This window comes from Clarias gariepinus, chromosome 5, assembly GCF_024256425.1.
Source record: "Clarias gariepinus isolate MV-2021 ecotype Netherlands chromosome 5, CGAR_prim_01v2, whole genome shotgun sequence".
In the NCBI taxonomy this organism is placed as follows: Eukaryota; Metazoa; Chordata; class Actinopteri; order Siluriformes; family Clariidae; genus Clarias; species Clarias gariepinus.
The window spans coordinates 2,512,501-2,528,808 of record NC_071104.1 but is presented as its reverse complement, the minus strand read 5'-3'; the positions used below and the strand labels follow the sequence as shown (position 1 = coordinate 2,528,808).

The 16,308-nt window shown below is 42.2% G+C and overlaps 3 protein-coding genes across 3 annotated transcripts in view; 1 reads left to right on the top strand and 2 right to left on the bottom strand.

The window, feature by feature from the left end:
• Positions 1-129: 129 nt before the first annotated feature.
• Positions 130-7,482, bottom strand: cnot11 (CCR4-NOT transcription complex, subunit 11). Its single transcript, XM_053495864.1, has 8 exons — positions 7,396-7,482; positions 6,769-7,102; positions 5,452-5,616; positions 5,200-5,352; positions 3,819-4,024; positions 3,120-3,322; positions 2,884-2,980; positions 130-919 (listed from the first exon to the last, which is right to left on the bottom strand). The coding sequence occupies exons 2-8, from the start codon at positions 7,082-7,084 to the stop codon at positions 722-724; spliced, it is 1,338 nt and encodes a 445-aa protein (XP_053351839.1). The 5' UTR covers positions 7,085-7,102; positions 7,396-7,482; the 3' UTR covers positions 130-721.
• A 169-nt stretch (positions 7,483-7,651) lies between these two features.
• Positions 7,652-10,855, top strand: rpl31 (ribosomal protein L31). Its single transcript, XM_053496061.1, has 5 exons — positions 7,652-7,690; positions 7,938-8,044; positions 8,871-8,996; positions 9,106-9,218; positions 10,783-10,855. Exons 2-5 carry the CDS (start codon positions 7,938-7,940, stop codon positions 10,812-10,814), a joined length of 378 nt encoding a protein of 125 aa, XP_053352036.1. The 5' UTR covers positions 7,652-7,690; the 3' UTR covers positions 10,815-10,855.
• A 475-nt stretch (positions 10,856-11,330) lies between these two features.
• The window catches only part of LOC128523885 (TBC1 domain family member 8), a 22,089-nt gene continuing 17,111 nt past the window's right edge, over positions 11,331-16,308 (bottom strand). Inside the window, exons 17-20 of the mRNA XM_053496060.1 lie at positions 15,398-15,463; positions 15,134-15,226; positions 14,562-14,662; positions 11,331-13,137 (exon numbers count right to left, since the gene is read on the bottom strand). Coding sequence (XP_053352035.1) covers positions 12,769-13,137; positions 14,562-14,662; positions 15,134-15,226; positions 15,398-15,463 — 629 coding nt within the window. The 3' untranslated portion in view covers positions 11,331-12,768. The remainder of the gene's footprint in view (positions 13,138-14,561; positions 14,663-15,133; positions 15,227-15,397; positions 15,464-16,308) is intronic.

Sequence of the window (16,308 nt, the reverse complement as noted above, 5' to 3'; positions counted from 1 at the left end):
CACTAAACAAATAAAATTTTATCTAATTGAATTTAATATGTAAATTAAAAGTTGGTGATTTAAATCTTAAGAGTAAGAGTGTAGACTACTGACAGCAAAATGCATTTGATCGAGGATTTTCATTTCAGCATTTTATTTTACAGTAAAATATACACAAGAGATCTGAGTTAGAAGAAAAATTGTGGTTGGACGCATTCATTAGTCAATCATTATCACGTTTTTCATATACATTAAATGTATTTATTTACGTTTGTAGCAGTATAATACAATTGATGTTTGTCATATAACAACATTTCCAAAGAAAGTGCCATCAACTTCCTTCTAAACATCTTGAAAGGGGAAAAAAAGAAAAAAAAAACAGTACTCATTTGATTTGGATTACAGTTCAGTTTGGTCATCTTCCATCTCTCCAGGAAAAAGAAAAACAATTCTGGATAAGATTTCTAGAGAGGGTCCCATACTGACTGAGAGTGCCAGGTGAACCAACAGAAGGTCAGGATGAAGTTCATACTGAGGTTCTGGGTCGAGCTCTTGGTTGTGTTCAAAGGCGTTTGTAGGGAGCTAAAGCTACACACTTCACAAACAGCACTGAGGTTAATTAGCACCCTTGTTAGCAGCCTTGGGTTATGCTCCTTCTCAAAAAAAAATTACGATTTGGTTCAAGTGCTGGTTTGGCTGCCGCGAGGGCTCCATCAGTCCACATCAGCACTTTCAGAGACGACTACTTGGCTGCTTTGCCCTCGACCGGCGTCTCTCCGTTATCCAGCGTCTTGAGGAGACGGAACAGACCGGCAGCCTCACGGATTCGGCTGAATTCGATACAAAACGCCTGCACCTCGATGAACAGGTCCTGCACGTTGATGATCTTGTTCCGTATCAGCGACTGGAGAAACACGCACACCAGGCGCACTAACCGGTTCTGGAAAAGGAGAAAGAATGTGAGAGAGAGAGAGAGAGAGAGAGAGAGAGAGAGAGAGAGGGAGGGTGAGAGAGTATTTCAGACATCTGACCTTGCTGCGACCTTGATCACATGTGAAAATATATTCCTACTAATTAATTTTGTTTGTACGGCACTTTTAATAATAAACACTGTCACAAAGAAACTTATATAATCTCCAAAGTCACCTAAAGCGATGGAGAAAAAGTAAGTACACCCTACTCCAATTCCATTTCTGTTCGCCAGGATTTAAATAAACAACTTCAGGAAACCAGAAAGAGAGAAACCAGGAGACCAGTCGAGAAGAAAATTACACCCTAGAACTAAGGGGTGAGCTCAGGGGTTAAGGAGCTAATCAGAAGGTCCTCTGGTTCAAGCCTTAGTCCTGCAAGGCCTCTCACTCGCACACTTCAGATACAATCAGGTGTCAAACTCGCAGTAAAAAAAAAACAAAAAACAATGGAATGGTGGATATTTCTCAGCAAATTAGTACGTTAATGAACTTTTACTGTTTAAAAAAACTTGTGGTGGTGTTTTCTGTAAGATTTTATCAATCTCCCACATCATTTGGATTATACTGGGGTTGGACAATGAAACTGATGAAACTGAAAACGCCTGGTTTTAGACCACAGTAATTCATTAGTATGGTGTAGGGCCTCCTTTTGCACCAATACATCAATTCGTCTTGGGAATAACAGATACAAGTTCTGCACAGGGGCCAGAGGGATTTTGAGCCGTTCTTCTTGCAGAATAGTGACCAGGTCACTAGTTGATGCTGGTGGAGGAAAATGTTTCCTGACTCACTGCTCCAAAACACCCCAAAGTGGCTCAATAATATTTAGATCTGGTGACTGTGCAGGCCATAGGAGATGTTCAACTTCACTTTTCATGGTGTATTGGTACATAATTATCTTCCTGTTACACGGCACCGCCTTCGGGATACAATGTTTAAACCACTGGGTGAACATGATCCTTCAGAATGGTTCGGTAGTCCCTGGCAGTGACGCGCCCATCTAGCACAAGTATTGGCCCTAGGGAATGCTCTGATATTGCAGCCCAAACCATCACTGATCCACCCCCATGCTTCACTCTGGGCATGTAACAGTTTGGGTGGTACACTTCTTTGGGGCTTCTTCACACCGTAACTCTCCCGGATGTGGAAAAGACAGTGAAGGTGGACTCATCAGAGAACAGTACGTTTTACATTGTCCACAGCCCAAGATTTTCACTGTTGACACCATTGAAATCGACGTTTGGAATTGGCACGATTGACCAAAGATTTGGCTATAGCAGCTGCCCGTGTACATTGACCCTGTGGAGCTCCAAACCAACAGTTTTGGTGGAAACAGGAGAGTTGAGGTGCACATTTAGTTCTGCAGTGAGTTGGGCAGCTGGGAATGCTCTGATGGTTTTATGTTGTCTTTTTTTTAATACAATGCGTTCACACCTGGACATCCCTTCAGACAGCTTACTTTTGCGTCCACAGTTACTCCTGTTGAAGGTTGTTCGTCCTTCTTGGTGGTATGCTGACGTTACCCTGGATACCCTGGCTCCTGATACATCACAAAGACTTGATGTCTTGGTCACAGACCAACAATTTGTCCTCTTTTGAACTCTGGTACGTCACCCATAATGTTGTGTGCTTGCAATATTTTAAGCAAAACTGTGCCATTACTCAGCTAATTAAACGTTCACACTCTGCTCTTACTGGTGGAATGTGCAATCAATGAAGATTGGCACCAAGCTGGCCAAATTTAGCCATGAAACCTTTAACACTAAATTGGCCAGTGTTACAGGTTCATTGCCCAACCCCTGTACGTATTTTTATTACTTTTTCAAATCTTTTAAAGCGTCAATTAAGTTCATTGACTCCACCGATTTGTCACAGGAAATGATTAGAAATGTAAAAATGAAGAAAGTTGGACCAAAAGTAAAGCATTCCAGACCTGCATGTACTTGTCCTTGATCTGCTCGCAGGTTGAGATGCAGTTGGAGATGTACAGGTGGATGAACTCTGGTGGAAGATCCACCGCTGTTGTCAGCCTGGAACACAGACACCATGACGGTCCAATTAGCATTCAAACGAACACACACACTCAAACACACCAACTAGGAGGAGGAGGAGCTATAACGAAACACAACATAATAAATCCCCCAGGTTCTGTCTGAGTCTTTTGTGTACCTGTTGACCACCTCCATGGAGTGTAAGGACATGTCCATGTTGACCAGGACAGAGAAATACTCTGTAATCTGACTGGAGGACATGAGCTTCAGCAGCATCTCGATGGCCACCAGAGGGTTGTTCTCCACCAGATCGGGCAGTTTAGCGGGAGTGAGGCCGATGTGGTACACCAGCTTCGGGTCCTTTTCTAACTCGGCTAAAAGCTGAAAGACAAGAGAGCGACAACTTAAAGCTAATCAGCATAAACACACACACACAAACCGGTATAATGGTAAAAAATGTTTAATTAATTGCTGATTAATAGTGATGTCACTGTGACACAGAAGCTCAGAATCTTGTATGGAGCAGAAGGGGGCGTGTGCAAATAAAGCCTAGCTTCAAAGCGTGTATCGGTTCCCTGAGAATCATGCGACTCAATCATTATATCAGAGATTTTTGTTCTTAAATTCATAAATCAAGATTCAGGAAAACCTTTTTTTACGATTTAGTTGCTACACTAAATTTGTCCACTAGATGGCAGCACAATTAACCCTTAAATAAAGTTTTATGAAATTAACCTTTTTGACTGAGAAACCTCGACACATAGAGACTTCACCTCACCATCACTACTGATTAATAAAGAAACAGGTTTAAGTCCAGTTCTTAACCAAGTCTCTGTGTTTAAATATTTATCTTGTATATTAATCCTGAGACCGGTACCTGATTTTGTTGAGGTGCTGAGAGCGGGCTCTTGAAGGCTTTAGCCATGATGCGTTTGGTCTCGAGGCCGGTGGCGGCGCGGACACACATGGAGCGATCCCACTGCACGCGGTGCTCCGGCTCGGCAGGACTTAGCCACGCCAGCTCGGCCTCGCTCGCCTGGAACAGTGGAGGAGCCGGTCGGATCAGCTCGGGACGGAAATGACCTGGACACGAGAGAGAGAGAGGGAGAGAGAGTAACATGTTAGTGTCACGTCTCTGACTAGAGTGTGTTTAAACAGGTAATAACTAAAGACAAAGGACAGAAGGTCCAATGAGTGGTTTATTAATATTTGTGTGATATAATATTTAAGGTAAAGTAGTTTTGTACATGTCATGCATATTTGTACAAATGTGTGTCTTAACTGTTTATAATGAAATAGTTGTCAATCTATTAAACATTTTAATTTAGGTCATTACAGTCATAGTCTGATTAATCACAAGTTTAAAATACTGAGATTTACTTGTATTATAAATGTGCCATGTTGGAATAAAGAAATAAGTAACAAAATGATTGGAGGGAACAGATTATACAGTTTTATAATATAATATCGCAAACATTAACATTTGACAAATGTTAAATCAAAATCTCTCAAATGGGCTGCATGCGGTGGCTGGGGGTGTGGCAATTCTTTAAAACACTGACAGCCTTAAAATAAACACACACCATCTGTTTGTAAAACTGCGAATTATTGTACGCACTACGATTTGGAAATATTTAATAAAACCTGACTTAAAAACTAAAACAAAGGAACTCAACAATTGCATGTACTAAAATATATTTTTTTTTTCTTATCCCCACAACAAAACAAAAAAAAGCCCCAGAAGATTAAGGTGATTAAGTGGCTAAATGATGAGTTTACTCCACAGGGGGGCGCTCTACATGCAGAACAGTTTTAGAGTTTTGGAACCAGAAAAGCAACAGCAGGTGTGTTTGCGTGAGGCATCCCCGAAAAGTTCTGTTCACTCTGGAGCTACTGACAGCAGTACTGGTACTCGTACTAGGTCTGTTAAAAAGTGGTATCGGGACACCTGGACTAAGGAGCCGGCTGCACTTCCGCTAAATATTAAACTAAAAGCTCATCTGTAAGGACGCTGTCCTTTTATTAATCTTCACCTCATTCCTGTGACTCTGCCTGTTCATGAAGCCTCAGTCTAACGTCTCTCTCATCACTGTTCTTAAAAAGACAACTTTAAGAACAGAGGTTTCAGAGTAAATGAACAGATTTTAAAATATAATAAAATAAAAGTCATATGATCAGGAAGCACGCGTTGCCTTAGACATGACCGCTCACGTCCTGAACTAGACGATCAGATCAAGAATAAACGGAAGCACACTTACTCTCCAGAGGTGGGCGTGGCCCAGTGACCAGCGACTCTGTGATCTGATTGGCTAAGGAGCTGTCAAAGCCTGAGTGGGAGGAGTCAGGGTCGGGGTCGCTGAGGAGGCTGGGGAAACTGGCTTTGCTCTGGGTGGGAAGCTCTGACTGACGCTCTGGAACACACACACACACACAGAATATGATTAAGTACTTAAGTGATTATTATTTTTAATTAACAAAATGCTCAGTTCAGAGAGAGGAACCCTGATTACCAGCGAGAGCGAGCTGTAGGCCGCTGATGTCGACAGTCTGCGGGGCAGAGCTCACGTCCATGCAGGATATCTGACGTGGAGTTTTCTTAAAGAGCTCCCGGGGAGGAGCGAGCATCAGCTGGGACAGGAAGAACTTCTCAGGCAGAGTGACCGGGGGCAGGAAACCTAGACAAACCATACAAAGACAAAAATGTAGTCACGTGACGATTTAAAAAAATATTAATAAAATCCAGCTACACGCTGCTACGTGATGTCATTCAGGATGAAGCTGGCACAAATATCAACCCTAATACAGAAAAGAAATAAAGGTTTCTGTTTAACTGATTCACTGTTTGTGTGTCGAACGCCGTCTGAACCATGTCGAGTCCACAACGCTGAGAAACTCTATAACATGATTGTACATGTTTCGTATGCTCCATAATACTACACTAGAGCTCTGAAGGGGTTTGGTGTGTGTGTGTGGTATCTGTCACTAAGCCCTCATTAGCAGATCCTTTAACTCCTCCAATCTGTGAGGTGGAGTCACCCTGGACCAGACTTGATCTTCCTGCAACGTTTCCAAAAACACTCGACCACAAAGTCTGATTCATTTTAATTAAACAGAACTGTTCCACGCTTGGGAACCGTACCCTAGTCCGCAAAAAAAAAAAAAAAAGTGGTCTTGGGTATGGTACAGCGTACACCGTATGGATAACATCCAGATAAGGTATGGAAGCAATCAGATAGGTTGCAAGTAGATTCTAGCCAGTAAATTGCTGTTTAGATGCGACGTCAATATCAATAGAAGAAATATCAATATTATAAGGCGTATTAAGTATTATTAGTGCCATCAAAACATTGAAAATCGATCGTTCCTGGGCGCAGTACAATCGAATCAATTGTCCCTAATGTGAAAAAGGTTATGGCAAAGTAAAATCCAAGTGAATGATAGGAACAGAGGCTTTCTTAACACCGAACACCAATAGCGCATCCCGCAGCCGTGTCTTCCTGTCCAGGCCACCTTCATTCACTGTCGCTCAGAGGTCCAGGTCTAAAGCTCATGTGTGTATTGTAGTAGCTTTTGGTGGAGGAAACGAGCAAACACCACTCCACTCACGACAAACTGTGATGCCCAGCGTGTGTTCAGACTCATTTCTATCAGCACCAGCGCTCACTGTGTTTGGAGTGGTTCTAACGCTCTGGGCTCATCCTTATTAAAGGACAGTGATGAATGGTGCTCATGACAATGATGATGATGATAGTGAGACCTGAGACAAGCCTGTCATGGTTGCAATAACAATAACATCAACAACAACAATAAGAAGAAGGGGAGTGAACCTGAGAGGTGCCGCTCGTGCTCGTCCTTGCCGGGGCTCAGCAGGTGGGCGAACACGGCGCAGAACGGGTTGGAGGCGAGCGGCTCAGTGCGGTACATCTCCCACAGCAGGTAGAGCGCGGCGAGCCGCTGAGCGGAACCCGGAAGCAGATCGGCATGCTGCAGGAGCAGCACGAGCACCGAGCCCACCCGGAAGTGCTCGGCTTTACCGAAGCAGTGGTGGAAGGCGCTCGCGAGGCTCTCGAACGAGCTGCCGGCGCACGCCTCCTCCGACAGCAGGCCCAGCAGCGCGCTCAGCTCCTTCGGCGCCAGGCTCATCCCTCCACCCTTCACCTACTGTACACCAGTTAAAAATGAACAAATAAAAAAATACTAACAATAATTAAAAAAAAATAAACAAATCAATCAATCAATCAATCAATCAATCAATCACAGACTCGGGCTTGTCGGCTCACGCGCGACACTAAAAACAATCGCGCTAGCTGTTAAATTATAATTAGAGACGATTCTGTAAACGTATTACCGAACATTGTCACTAAACACTTGGCAAAGTATTTAATAACATCCAAACGACAAAACAACTACCTAACAAAACCCCCCAAAACCCCAACAAATCGTTTATTTCTAACCTACTAAGAAGCAAACAAACGGCTCGCCGTGACCCAGAATCCTTTGCGGCGGCGCGCCGAAATGCACCACGGAAGAGGTCAGTTACATTAAAATATAAATTATATATTTTTTTATAATTTTTTTTTTTTTTTTTTAATAAGTATATATAGATGTAACATATAAAATTGTTAAATCCTTTTTAATCGCGTATTCATTTGTAAACGAATATTTCAACCCGGAAGTATACCGCCCCTAACCTCTTTTTCTATTACCCACAATCCCTTCCTTCTTCCTTTTCGAAGTTCGTTGGACAGAGTGAGTGTCAGCGAGCCGAGTCCGCTTCGTAAATCCACATCCATCTGTTGCGTTTTAATCAATAAAACTGCTAATATTTGTTAAATACGTGTTTAAAAGGTGTTTATAATGTCGCAGGATTATAAATTGACGCTTCTTGATGAATAATAGCTTGTTAAACCCGGACATGTTTCATGCTAGCCCGGTTGCTAGCTAATCGCTGGTATTAAAGATGGTGTTTTTTTTTTTGTTTTGTTTTTTCCCTTAGATGGCGCCGATTAAGAAAGGAGGCGAGAAGAAGAAGGGGCGCTCGGCCATTAATGAGGTGGTGACCCGGGAGTACACCATCAACATCCACAAGCGCATCCACGGCATGTGAGTGTGAACCACACACACACACACACACACACACACATCTTCAGAGCATGCATAATAGCTGCATAACATTGGATCACACTTAAGCATTAAACTGATATGTTGAAGCAGAGTGTTTAAAGAATTCAGAAACTTTGGAGCACTAAAGCTCCGCTGCATCACCCTGAGTGAAGAGAAGGGCGAAGACCAGAGAATGGGGTTGAAAACCATGAATTATTTATTCCCATTTTTTTGTACATAAGATATTATTCTGAGTGATGTCTGTCTCGTGAGCTGTAGAGTCAGTGTTACAGATCTGTATGTGGATACTCTGTAACACTACAGAGGAGAGCTTTAATGAGAGGGAAATCTGAGTTGTGTTCTGCGTTCTTTCCATTTTTGCTGATTAGAAGCTAGAATTTACAAGTTGTAACGCCGACATGTTACTGTGTATTTAATGTCAGAGGTCAGGGTTCAATTTGAGCCTGAACGCTCCAAACGTACATTCCCGATCTTGGACGTTGCAGACAGGATACGGGTCGCTCTGGATCAGACAGGGTTAACGGCTTTGTGGTGCTTAGGCTCAAACCCATAGCCTTAACTTTGAGCCTCCACTTTTTACACACCTCTCAAATCAGGAGGGGACGATTGATTAGCCGATGAGACAGGTGCGCTACAGGATAGAGCATGGACTTGAGATCAGGATTAAACCATCAACCTGAGCTGATTTGACAGCAGTGTGTGAACCCTTTACCAGATACACACAGGCTTCAAACACACACACGCTTGTGATGTCTGTTAGATGTGATTTCTATTCTAAAAATGATCATTTTGTTCTTTCTCGCAGCTCCTTCAAGAAGCGTGCTCCTCGCGCCATTAAGGAAATCCGCAAGTTCGCCGTGAAGGAGATGGGCACGCCAGACGTTCGCATTGACACCCGTCTGAACAAGGCCGTGTGGGCGAAGGGAGTCAGGTGACGCTCCACACACACACACACACACACACACGCGCGCGATACTCCTGAGACACTCAGATACAGGTGTGAACTGTTTGTTTAATGTGTGTGTTTCCCCCCTTCACAGGAACGTCCCATACCGCATGCGGGTGCGTTTGTCCAGGAAGCGCAACGAAGATGAAGATTCACCCAACAAGCTGTACACACTCGTCACGTACGTCCCCGTCACCACGTACAAAGGTCAGTGACGTTCTGATCGTCTCCGTTGTGGCTTGTGTAGTTAGATTGATGAAATCGTTCTGTAAATAACTTTATACACCAGTGACGTTCTGATAGAATAATCAGATTAGAGAGGCGTTATTTCATCAGTGATAGTCACACGTCAAAGTGCTGTTACTGTATGAGTGAACATGCATGTGATAACGGTATGTCGTTTTAAACAACACGCCGTCTCTGCTGTAATCACTTCTAAGTCGTTCTGAATCGCCTCTGGACCGCCCGTGTCGTTCTGTTCCCGACTAACACTTGGCTACAAAGCTAACTAGCTTCTAACACAAGGCTGAATCGCAAATCCCTCTCTAACCCCTGATCAAGGGCACTAGTTGGTGTGTGAAACAAGGAATTGTACACCCTACATAGTACACTAGCTTTCAATTTAACACTTTGGGATTTGATCCTGGAAGTGTAATGATTCTAAAGTGAAAATATAAAGTAAATCTGGTGTGTTTCTCAGGACTGTCCACCACCTCCATGGTTTATTCTTACTCACTTACTGTTGGTCAGTGTTTTAGTTCTGCCGGATGATGGAGGGTTGTGCTGTGGACTGAATGTCAGCAGGGCAGCGATATCTTTAGTTTGACTGGACTAATATTATACACACACTGTATCAGTGTGTCCGTTTCTGTGAGATTAATTTGATAAAGAATATGAACGCTTTAAGGAGAGACGTCTTGCGTCCACGCCGTTGTGCTATCAATAGGTTTGTGTGCTACAGTTAAGTTAGTCAGGTTGTAAATGTATAATATCTTCTGGATTTGAGCAGAGCATTAGATGAGGAAGAAATCGGTAGACTCCTAATGATTGTGTTGTGATCAGTGTTGGGGGACGTTACTTTTTAATTACAAATTACATTACAAAATTATTGCCTTTAGAAATGTAATGTTATAACATTACTTTCTAATAAAAGTAACTAGTTCGAGTACTTTTCCATTGCAGAAAATGAAAACTCCTTTGTGATTCCTTATGCATGATGTTTTAGTCAAGATTCAAGATTCAAAGATTCAAATAACTTTATTAATCCCAGAGGGAAATTGCTCAAGACCTTTATAATTAGTGGGGGGGGGCTTGTAGAATGACACCTTTTAAACACTCAATAAAGGAATCACTGCTGTCTGGCTCACGGATTACATTTAAAAAAAAAAAACTAACAGACTTAAATGGCAAGACTAATGTGTTGGATTACTTGTTAAATCAAAAAAGTAATCCAAGTACTCGTACACGTTACTTTGGAACACGTTACTCCCAACACTGGCCATGTTTGTATTAAATATTAGAGAAAGTTAGAAATAAATTCCTCAGTCAGGACTCCTGTAGTGAGCGGTTCTTAGCCTCATTAATTTATTCCTTTAACTCTCTTACTAAATTTTATTTATGTAGTGCTTGTAATGATTGTCACAAAGCAGCTTTAAAGTATTAAAAATAAATTATAGTAATGTGTCAATGTTTGAATCAGAGTGATCAGATTAGTTTAAACATCAAGCTGATTACAGTTAAAAGTCTAATTGTTTTTTTCTTTTTGTTGCAGGTCTCCAGACCGTCAATGTAGATGAAAACTAATGTACTACATCTGACGAATTGTAATAAAATTCTAAAAAGAGTTTGAGATTGTGTATTTTTTCCTTTGAAGTTGATGCTAGCTGCACTGGATATCATTGCTATATCAATAATCCCTCCCGTATGCCGACAGAACCTAAATCACTCTAGGTCATGGGTCAGCCTGCTATCAGGCACATCGTTCTGTACAACTGATCAGGTCTCAGCAGGATTTTATTTTTTTAAAGATGTGTTCTAAAATGGGAACTGGGATGATTGACAGCAGAGCTCTGGTTACTATGGTTACACACCTTTCAGGATAACATGATTTCTCAAGGTGAATAAGTTTCTGGTTCAGTGTGAGATTTGTTTTATACACATTTAAGACTGAGCTACATTAAAGAGAGCTGTGTTATCTGTAAAAAGATCTTCAGCTGATCAAGAGGAGAGTTGTCTTGTATCAGGATCATCTCAGTCATCAGTGACTTTTTACATAAGATAAAAGTTATGAGAGAAGAGTTAATTGCAATAAAACCTTTCTGTACACATTTGGTTTGGTGTAAGTGTTCATTTTAATCTTGGACATACAAATAGATAAGAGCGTTAATTAAAACATTGTTAAATATTCACCATGTGAATCAATAAAAAACAAAACTGATGGTCTAAATTGAACCTACATACATTCAGCCATAAGTACAGTGTTGAAGGCACGATGTAGCGAAAAGTGCAGATTATTTATTTTAAAGCATTTCTTTACATATTAAATCATACACAGCAACACTGAACTTGTAAAGTTGAGTCACAGGATTATGTAATGCTTCACTTAGCCTTGACCTTAAAGTCCTTCATTTTTGGGTGTGTTCTGTTCACATTATTAAAAAAAAAGAAATTTTAGTTTCTCACATCCATCATGTGTGCGCTTGCTACATGTGGTGTTGAATCATTAAGGCACTTAAAGGATGCGTGTGTGACGTCACATGACGTTGAAAGTTCTTTGGCCCCTCAGGGTTTCAACATTTGATTAATTAAGGAAAGAAGACCAGCTCCCCCTGTTTAATGGTCCAAAAATGGTATCAGGTGACGATATGGGTCGTTTGCAGACCCGACGCCACTGGGCCGCTACAATCCTTCCGGAAACCAAGAGGACAAGTCATAAACGTCCGAATCACAATTAAATACACCACAGGCAAAGTGCCAGCTCACCATTCAATACCCTCCCCATCTCAACCTCCCCCCGCCCCTCCCTCAGCTCCAGACATTCAAGTACCCAATAATCCACCCCTGTGGTCACCACGATGTATGAATATACACATGCAATGCAATCGTAAGCTTATTCATCATATGATTTCTGTAAGACCTACTATTGTAAAACCCTACACACACCACGCTGACAGATATCCAGCTGTCATGTGATCAGATCAGGGCCTGTAGAGCGAGCTCGCGTTGGTGATTTGCAAAGTATTTGGAGGAAATGGGGTTAAAAAGAAAAACAGCAATACAGTAAGAAAGTCTGCAAGGCATTCGGCTCCAGCAGCCTGGTCGGGAACCCATGACTCTCTCTCTGAACTAGAGAATCACAAAAAATATGTCAATAGACCAACATGAGCTGGTCCAGATCTCTGGTGGTGCTGATCAACAACGCCTCTGATCTTAAGAGATATCTGATCTCGAGGTTTTCCTGAACCATGATTAAACACTGCAGAACCTAAACCACTGAAGGCTGATGCACCAGTATCTCACGGTACATCAAACATTCTTCTCTCTCTTAAAAAAGCACATTGATTGATTTAAACACTTTTTTGTTCCAGCATGCAATCTCTTTACGTCCTCATTTTCCTCCTCAGGTGCGAGTAGAAACGGCTCATTTATTATCTCGATATGGCACAAACGTCTGTCTCCCAGTTCATTCGAACCTGGTTACAGAATCGTAGCTTCTTGTCTTAGCATCTTTAGAGGGCAGTTTGTGATGGCGTGTGTCTCAGCTGACGCTGGTCTGGACCATGAGCAGTCCTGACCGCTGCTGATACTGCTTCTCCTTCGCCGACGCGATCTTCTCGCCAAGATCGATGGGTGACTCCATGAAGTTGACAAGGACCTGCTCGGTCAGCAGCGAGGCCAGAATCTGCTCAAAACTCACCGTCCATTCGGTTTCTCCTGCCGACTCGCTTCCTCCCTCAGCAGCGGAGGCGCTTTGGTCCGATTCCTTCGCTTCGGCTGCCTTGTGCCTGGCCTCACCAATCTGCAGCACTAAACTGGTGACCACGGCAATGGCTTGGAACAGTTCGTTTTCTCCGGGGACGCCATGGAACATGCTGCACAGCGTCTTGCAAAACTGGACAAACTCTCGCTGTGGGGGGGAAAAGAACATTTCATTTCAGTTTCATCAAGCTTTTTGGTTAAAGACGTCATGAATGTTCAGAGCAGAATAGAGGGTTTCTCCACTAAAATTACATGACCTTAAATCTAGTCCTGCTTGGTTGGCCAGGGGTGCAGATTGGGTCAGATCTCTTCTACGGCTGGTTGCAATACTCAACTCAAGTTCCCTAAATGATCCCTACTGTTCAAATTCAGAAATCAAATTGATAGTCACGAAACGGTGGTCACTTAATAGAAGTTTACATACACGGTCCCTGAAGATATTCGCTCTAATCATAACTGACCTTCAATAAATACATTTTTGGTTAAAGAGCGATGATTCACCAATCAGAAACTTCTAGGAATTAGATGGGCATGTCCATGTGGTGTTTTTTAAGGACCAGTGTCTCTCTTGCCCTTGATAACATGGGAAAATATCTAATCTAAAAAAAAAAAATCTGACGTCCACAAGTATAGTTCCTCCTTAGAAGCAATTTCCAAACAACTAAAGGTAAGATTAAGTTATTGGTCACATGTACTGTTCACATATCCATATTAGGAATCCGGGGTCAGCATGCAGGGTCAGGCAGGATACAGCGCCCCCTGGAGCAGATAGGGGTAAGGGCCTTGCTCAAGGGATCAACAGTGGCAGCTTGGAAGTGCTGAAGTTTGAACCCCCAACCTACCGATCAGTAACATAGAGCCTTAACTGTTTAAGCCACCACTGACCCGCCCCAATGAACACCCGTACAAACGATTATATGGTAACAAATGTGTATAAAAACCTTAGGACCACAAAGATACTACATTTAGTAAAAGTGGTGACTTTTAACCAAACACCACCATCGCAACTGTGAAGCATGGGGGTGGCAGCATCACACCATGAGGATAAAGAGTCACACTTTAACAATAACTGCTGAAGCAAAACTTTAAGTTAAAACCTGGTCATACTCGGGTCTCCCAGCAGGACAGTTATGCTAATCATACCCCCAAAGTGTATCAAAGTGGTCCTGGTGGAGTGGCCATCACAAAGTAATGACCCGACTCCCACATGAGGAACGTACGGTAGCGTGAAGCGTGTGGAGTTTAAGGAAAACTGAGTTTGAACATCTTTAGGTCTTTAGTAATGTAAACAAGTAATTTAGCTTCTATCACTGAACATAGAAGAACTGCGAAAGAATAGACGTCTACAAGTCTACCACCAGGATATGTGGACACCTCTGTCCTCAGGAAGCCTTGACCCTGAGATGAATATAATTATCTGTACTTATTTGTCACGCCTATGCTCGGCCTGTGCAGCGAGCCGCTAGCTTAATTGGAAATTATCTGATCTTATTTATTTAAGCTGACAAACTCTATCTTGGTCCTTGGCCTGGGTGAGAAGGATCTGACCTGATCTGGTCACCCAGGACTCACTTGTTTCATATGAGGGAGGGGTCTCTCCAGGCCTTTGTCTTTATCCTTGCCCAAGTCCTTCAGCATCTGCTTCAGCTGCTCTTCATAGTTTTTCCCATTTCCTGAAAAACAACCAAAAACCCAAACAACTATAACAGACCTGACGGAGCAGGACATAAAGCAGTGACATCATCTCCAGGCCTGAAAGTCAGGCACAGTTTAGTATTTTCTTGCCGCTTAACCCCCTTGCACATGACTCTTAACCCTGTGGGATGTGTGTGGATGAGGAAGGGCTCTGTATGTTCTTGTAGAACGTGTTTTACTCAACCACAACTGTTTAAGTAACGTTATGGGGCAATAAAATGAAGTCAGCTGACCACCTGAATCTACTGAATGACCAGGTTTATCACATCTGTGGAGTTTCTCTTCTTCCATGATGGCACGGCCACAGACTCAGAGTGTGAGAGAGTGTGGTGTCCAGGTCATGTGTGTAAATGATTCCGCATGCTTCCTGAATCAGTCAGTGTGTGTGTGTGTTTACAGCTAAAGGTGACTGGCCGTAATTTTATTCATTCATGCATTAGACTCAGTACCGTTGGACAGAGTTACACAGAGAGGTCTGGAGGTGGAAAGGATGGAAGTGGAAGCCTTCAAAGGAGACGCCTCGCCTTCGTTCTCAGTCAGAGCTGAAAGCAACAAGAACAAACAGCCCTTAAAGCAACACATTTCTTTTCATCTTTTATTATAACAGTGAATGGAATAAAGTTCATTACATTTTAGTGAGTTCTGTAACTTGTATGACTGAAAAATGTGCTTTTTAATGCTAGTTTTGAGAGTTACCGCGATATGAAACTGACCAGGTGGAATGTGGAGACGGTAGAGAAGCCTGACCTTCTCATTCAGCTCTTCACAGTACAGGGTGTCTACAGAGACAGACAGAGACACAGAGAGACATGTTCATCACGATAATCTCCTTCATTAGTCTCTCAGCTAGTCCCATGAAGACAGAAAAATTACACTTCAGCTGATCACTTTAATAATTTGATAAAAGGAATAAAACTGTAACACTATTACACACACCGTCACTGCGTCTCCTCCTGTAGCAACATGTTCCGTCATGCACTCGATTAAATGTGATGAAGAGTCACTGATAGTTTTGATTTAGCTCACATGTTAGTTAACTTGTACACCACAGGAGGGCGCACTTGCAGTTCAGCCTTAAAGTTTGGGGCTTTTTTCTCCCCAAAATTTTGTTTCAGCTTTTGGTTTCATTAATTTGTCACACGAATAATGTGTTTGTTCTGATAGAGGTGTAAAAACATCAAGTCGAAATCAAAAGTCAACTACATGCGTTTATGTTTAATCATGCGCAAATGTGCAACCCTGATATTTGCATGCAGTGCTGTGAAAAACTATTTGCCTTTTTTATTTTGCATATGAAATGTTTTTTAATCTGAAATTATTGTGCAATATTAAATTTTTTTGGATGATCTCAAAGATAACCTGAGTAAATACAAAATGCAGTTTTTAAATGATGATTTCATTGATTAAGGGAAGGGAGGTGTTTGAACCTCCAGTGAACCACAATGAGAACCATTTTCCACAAATAGAGAAAACTTCGAACAGTGGAAAACATCTACAGTAAAGACCCGCATGGCGTCTATGGGAGAGTTCCAAGGTGAAAGTCACTGCTGACCAAAGAGAGCACAAAGACTCTCACATTTACCAAAAAGACAATTTGAATATTTGAGCAAATATTCTGTGGACC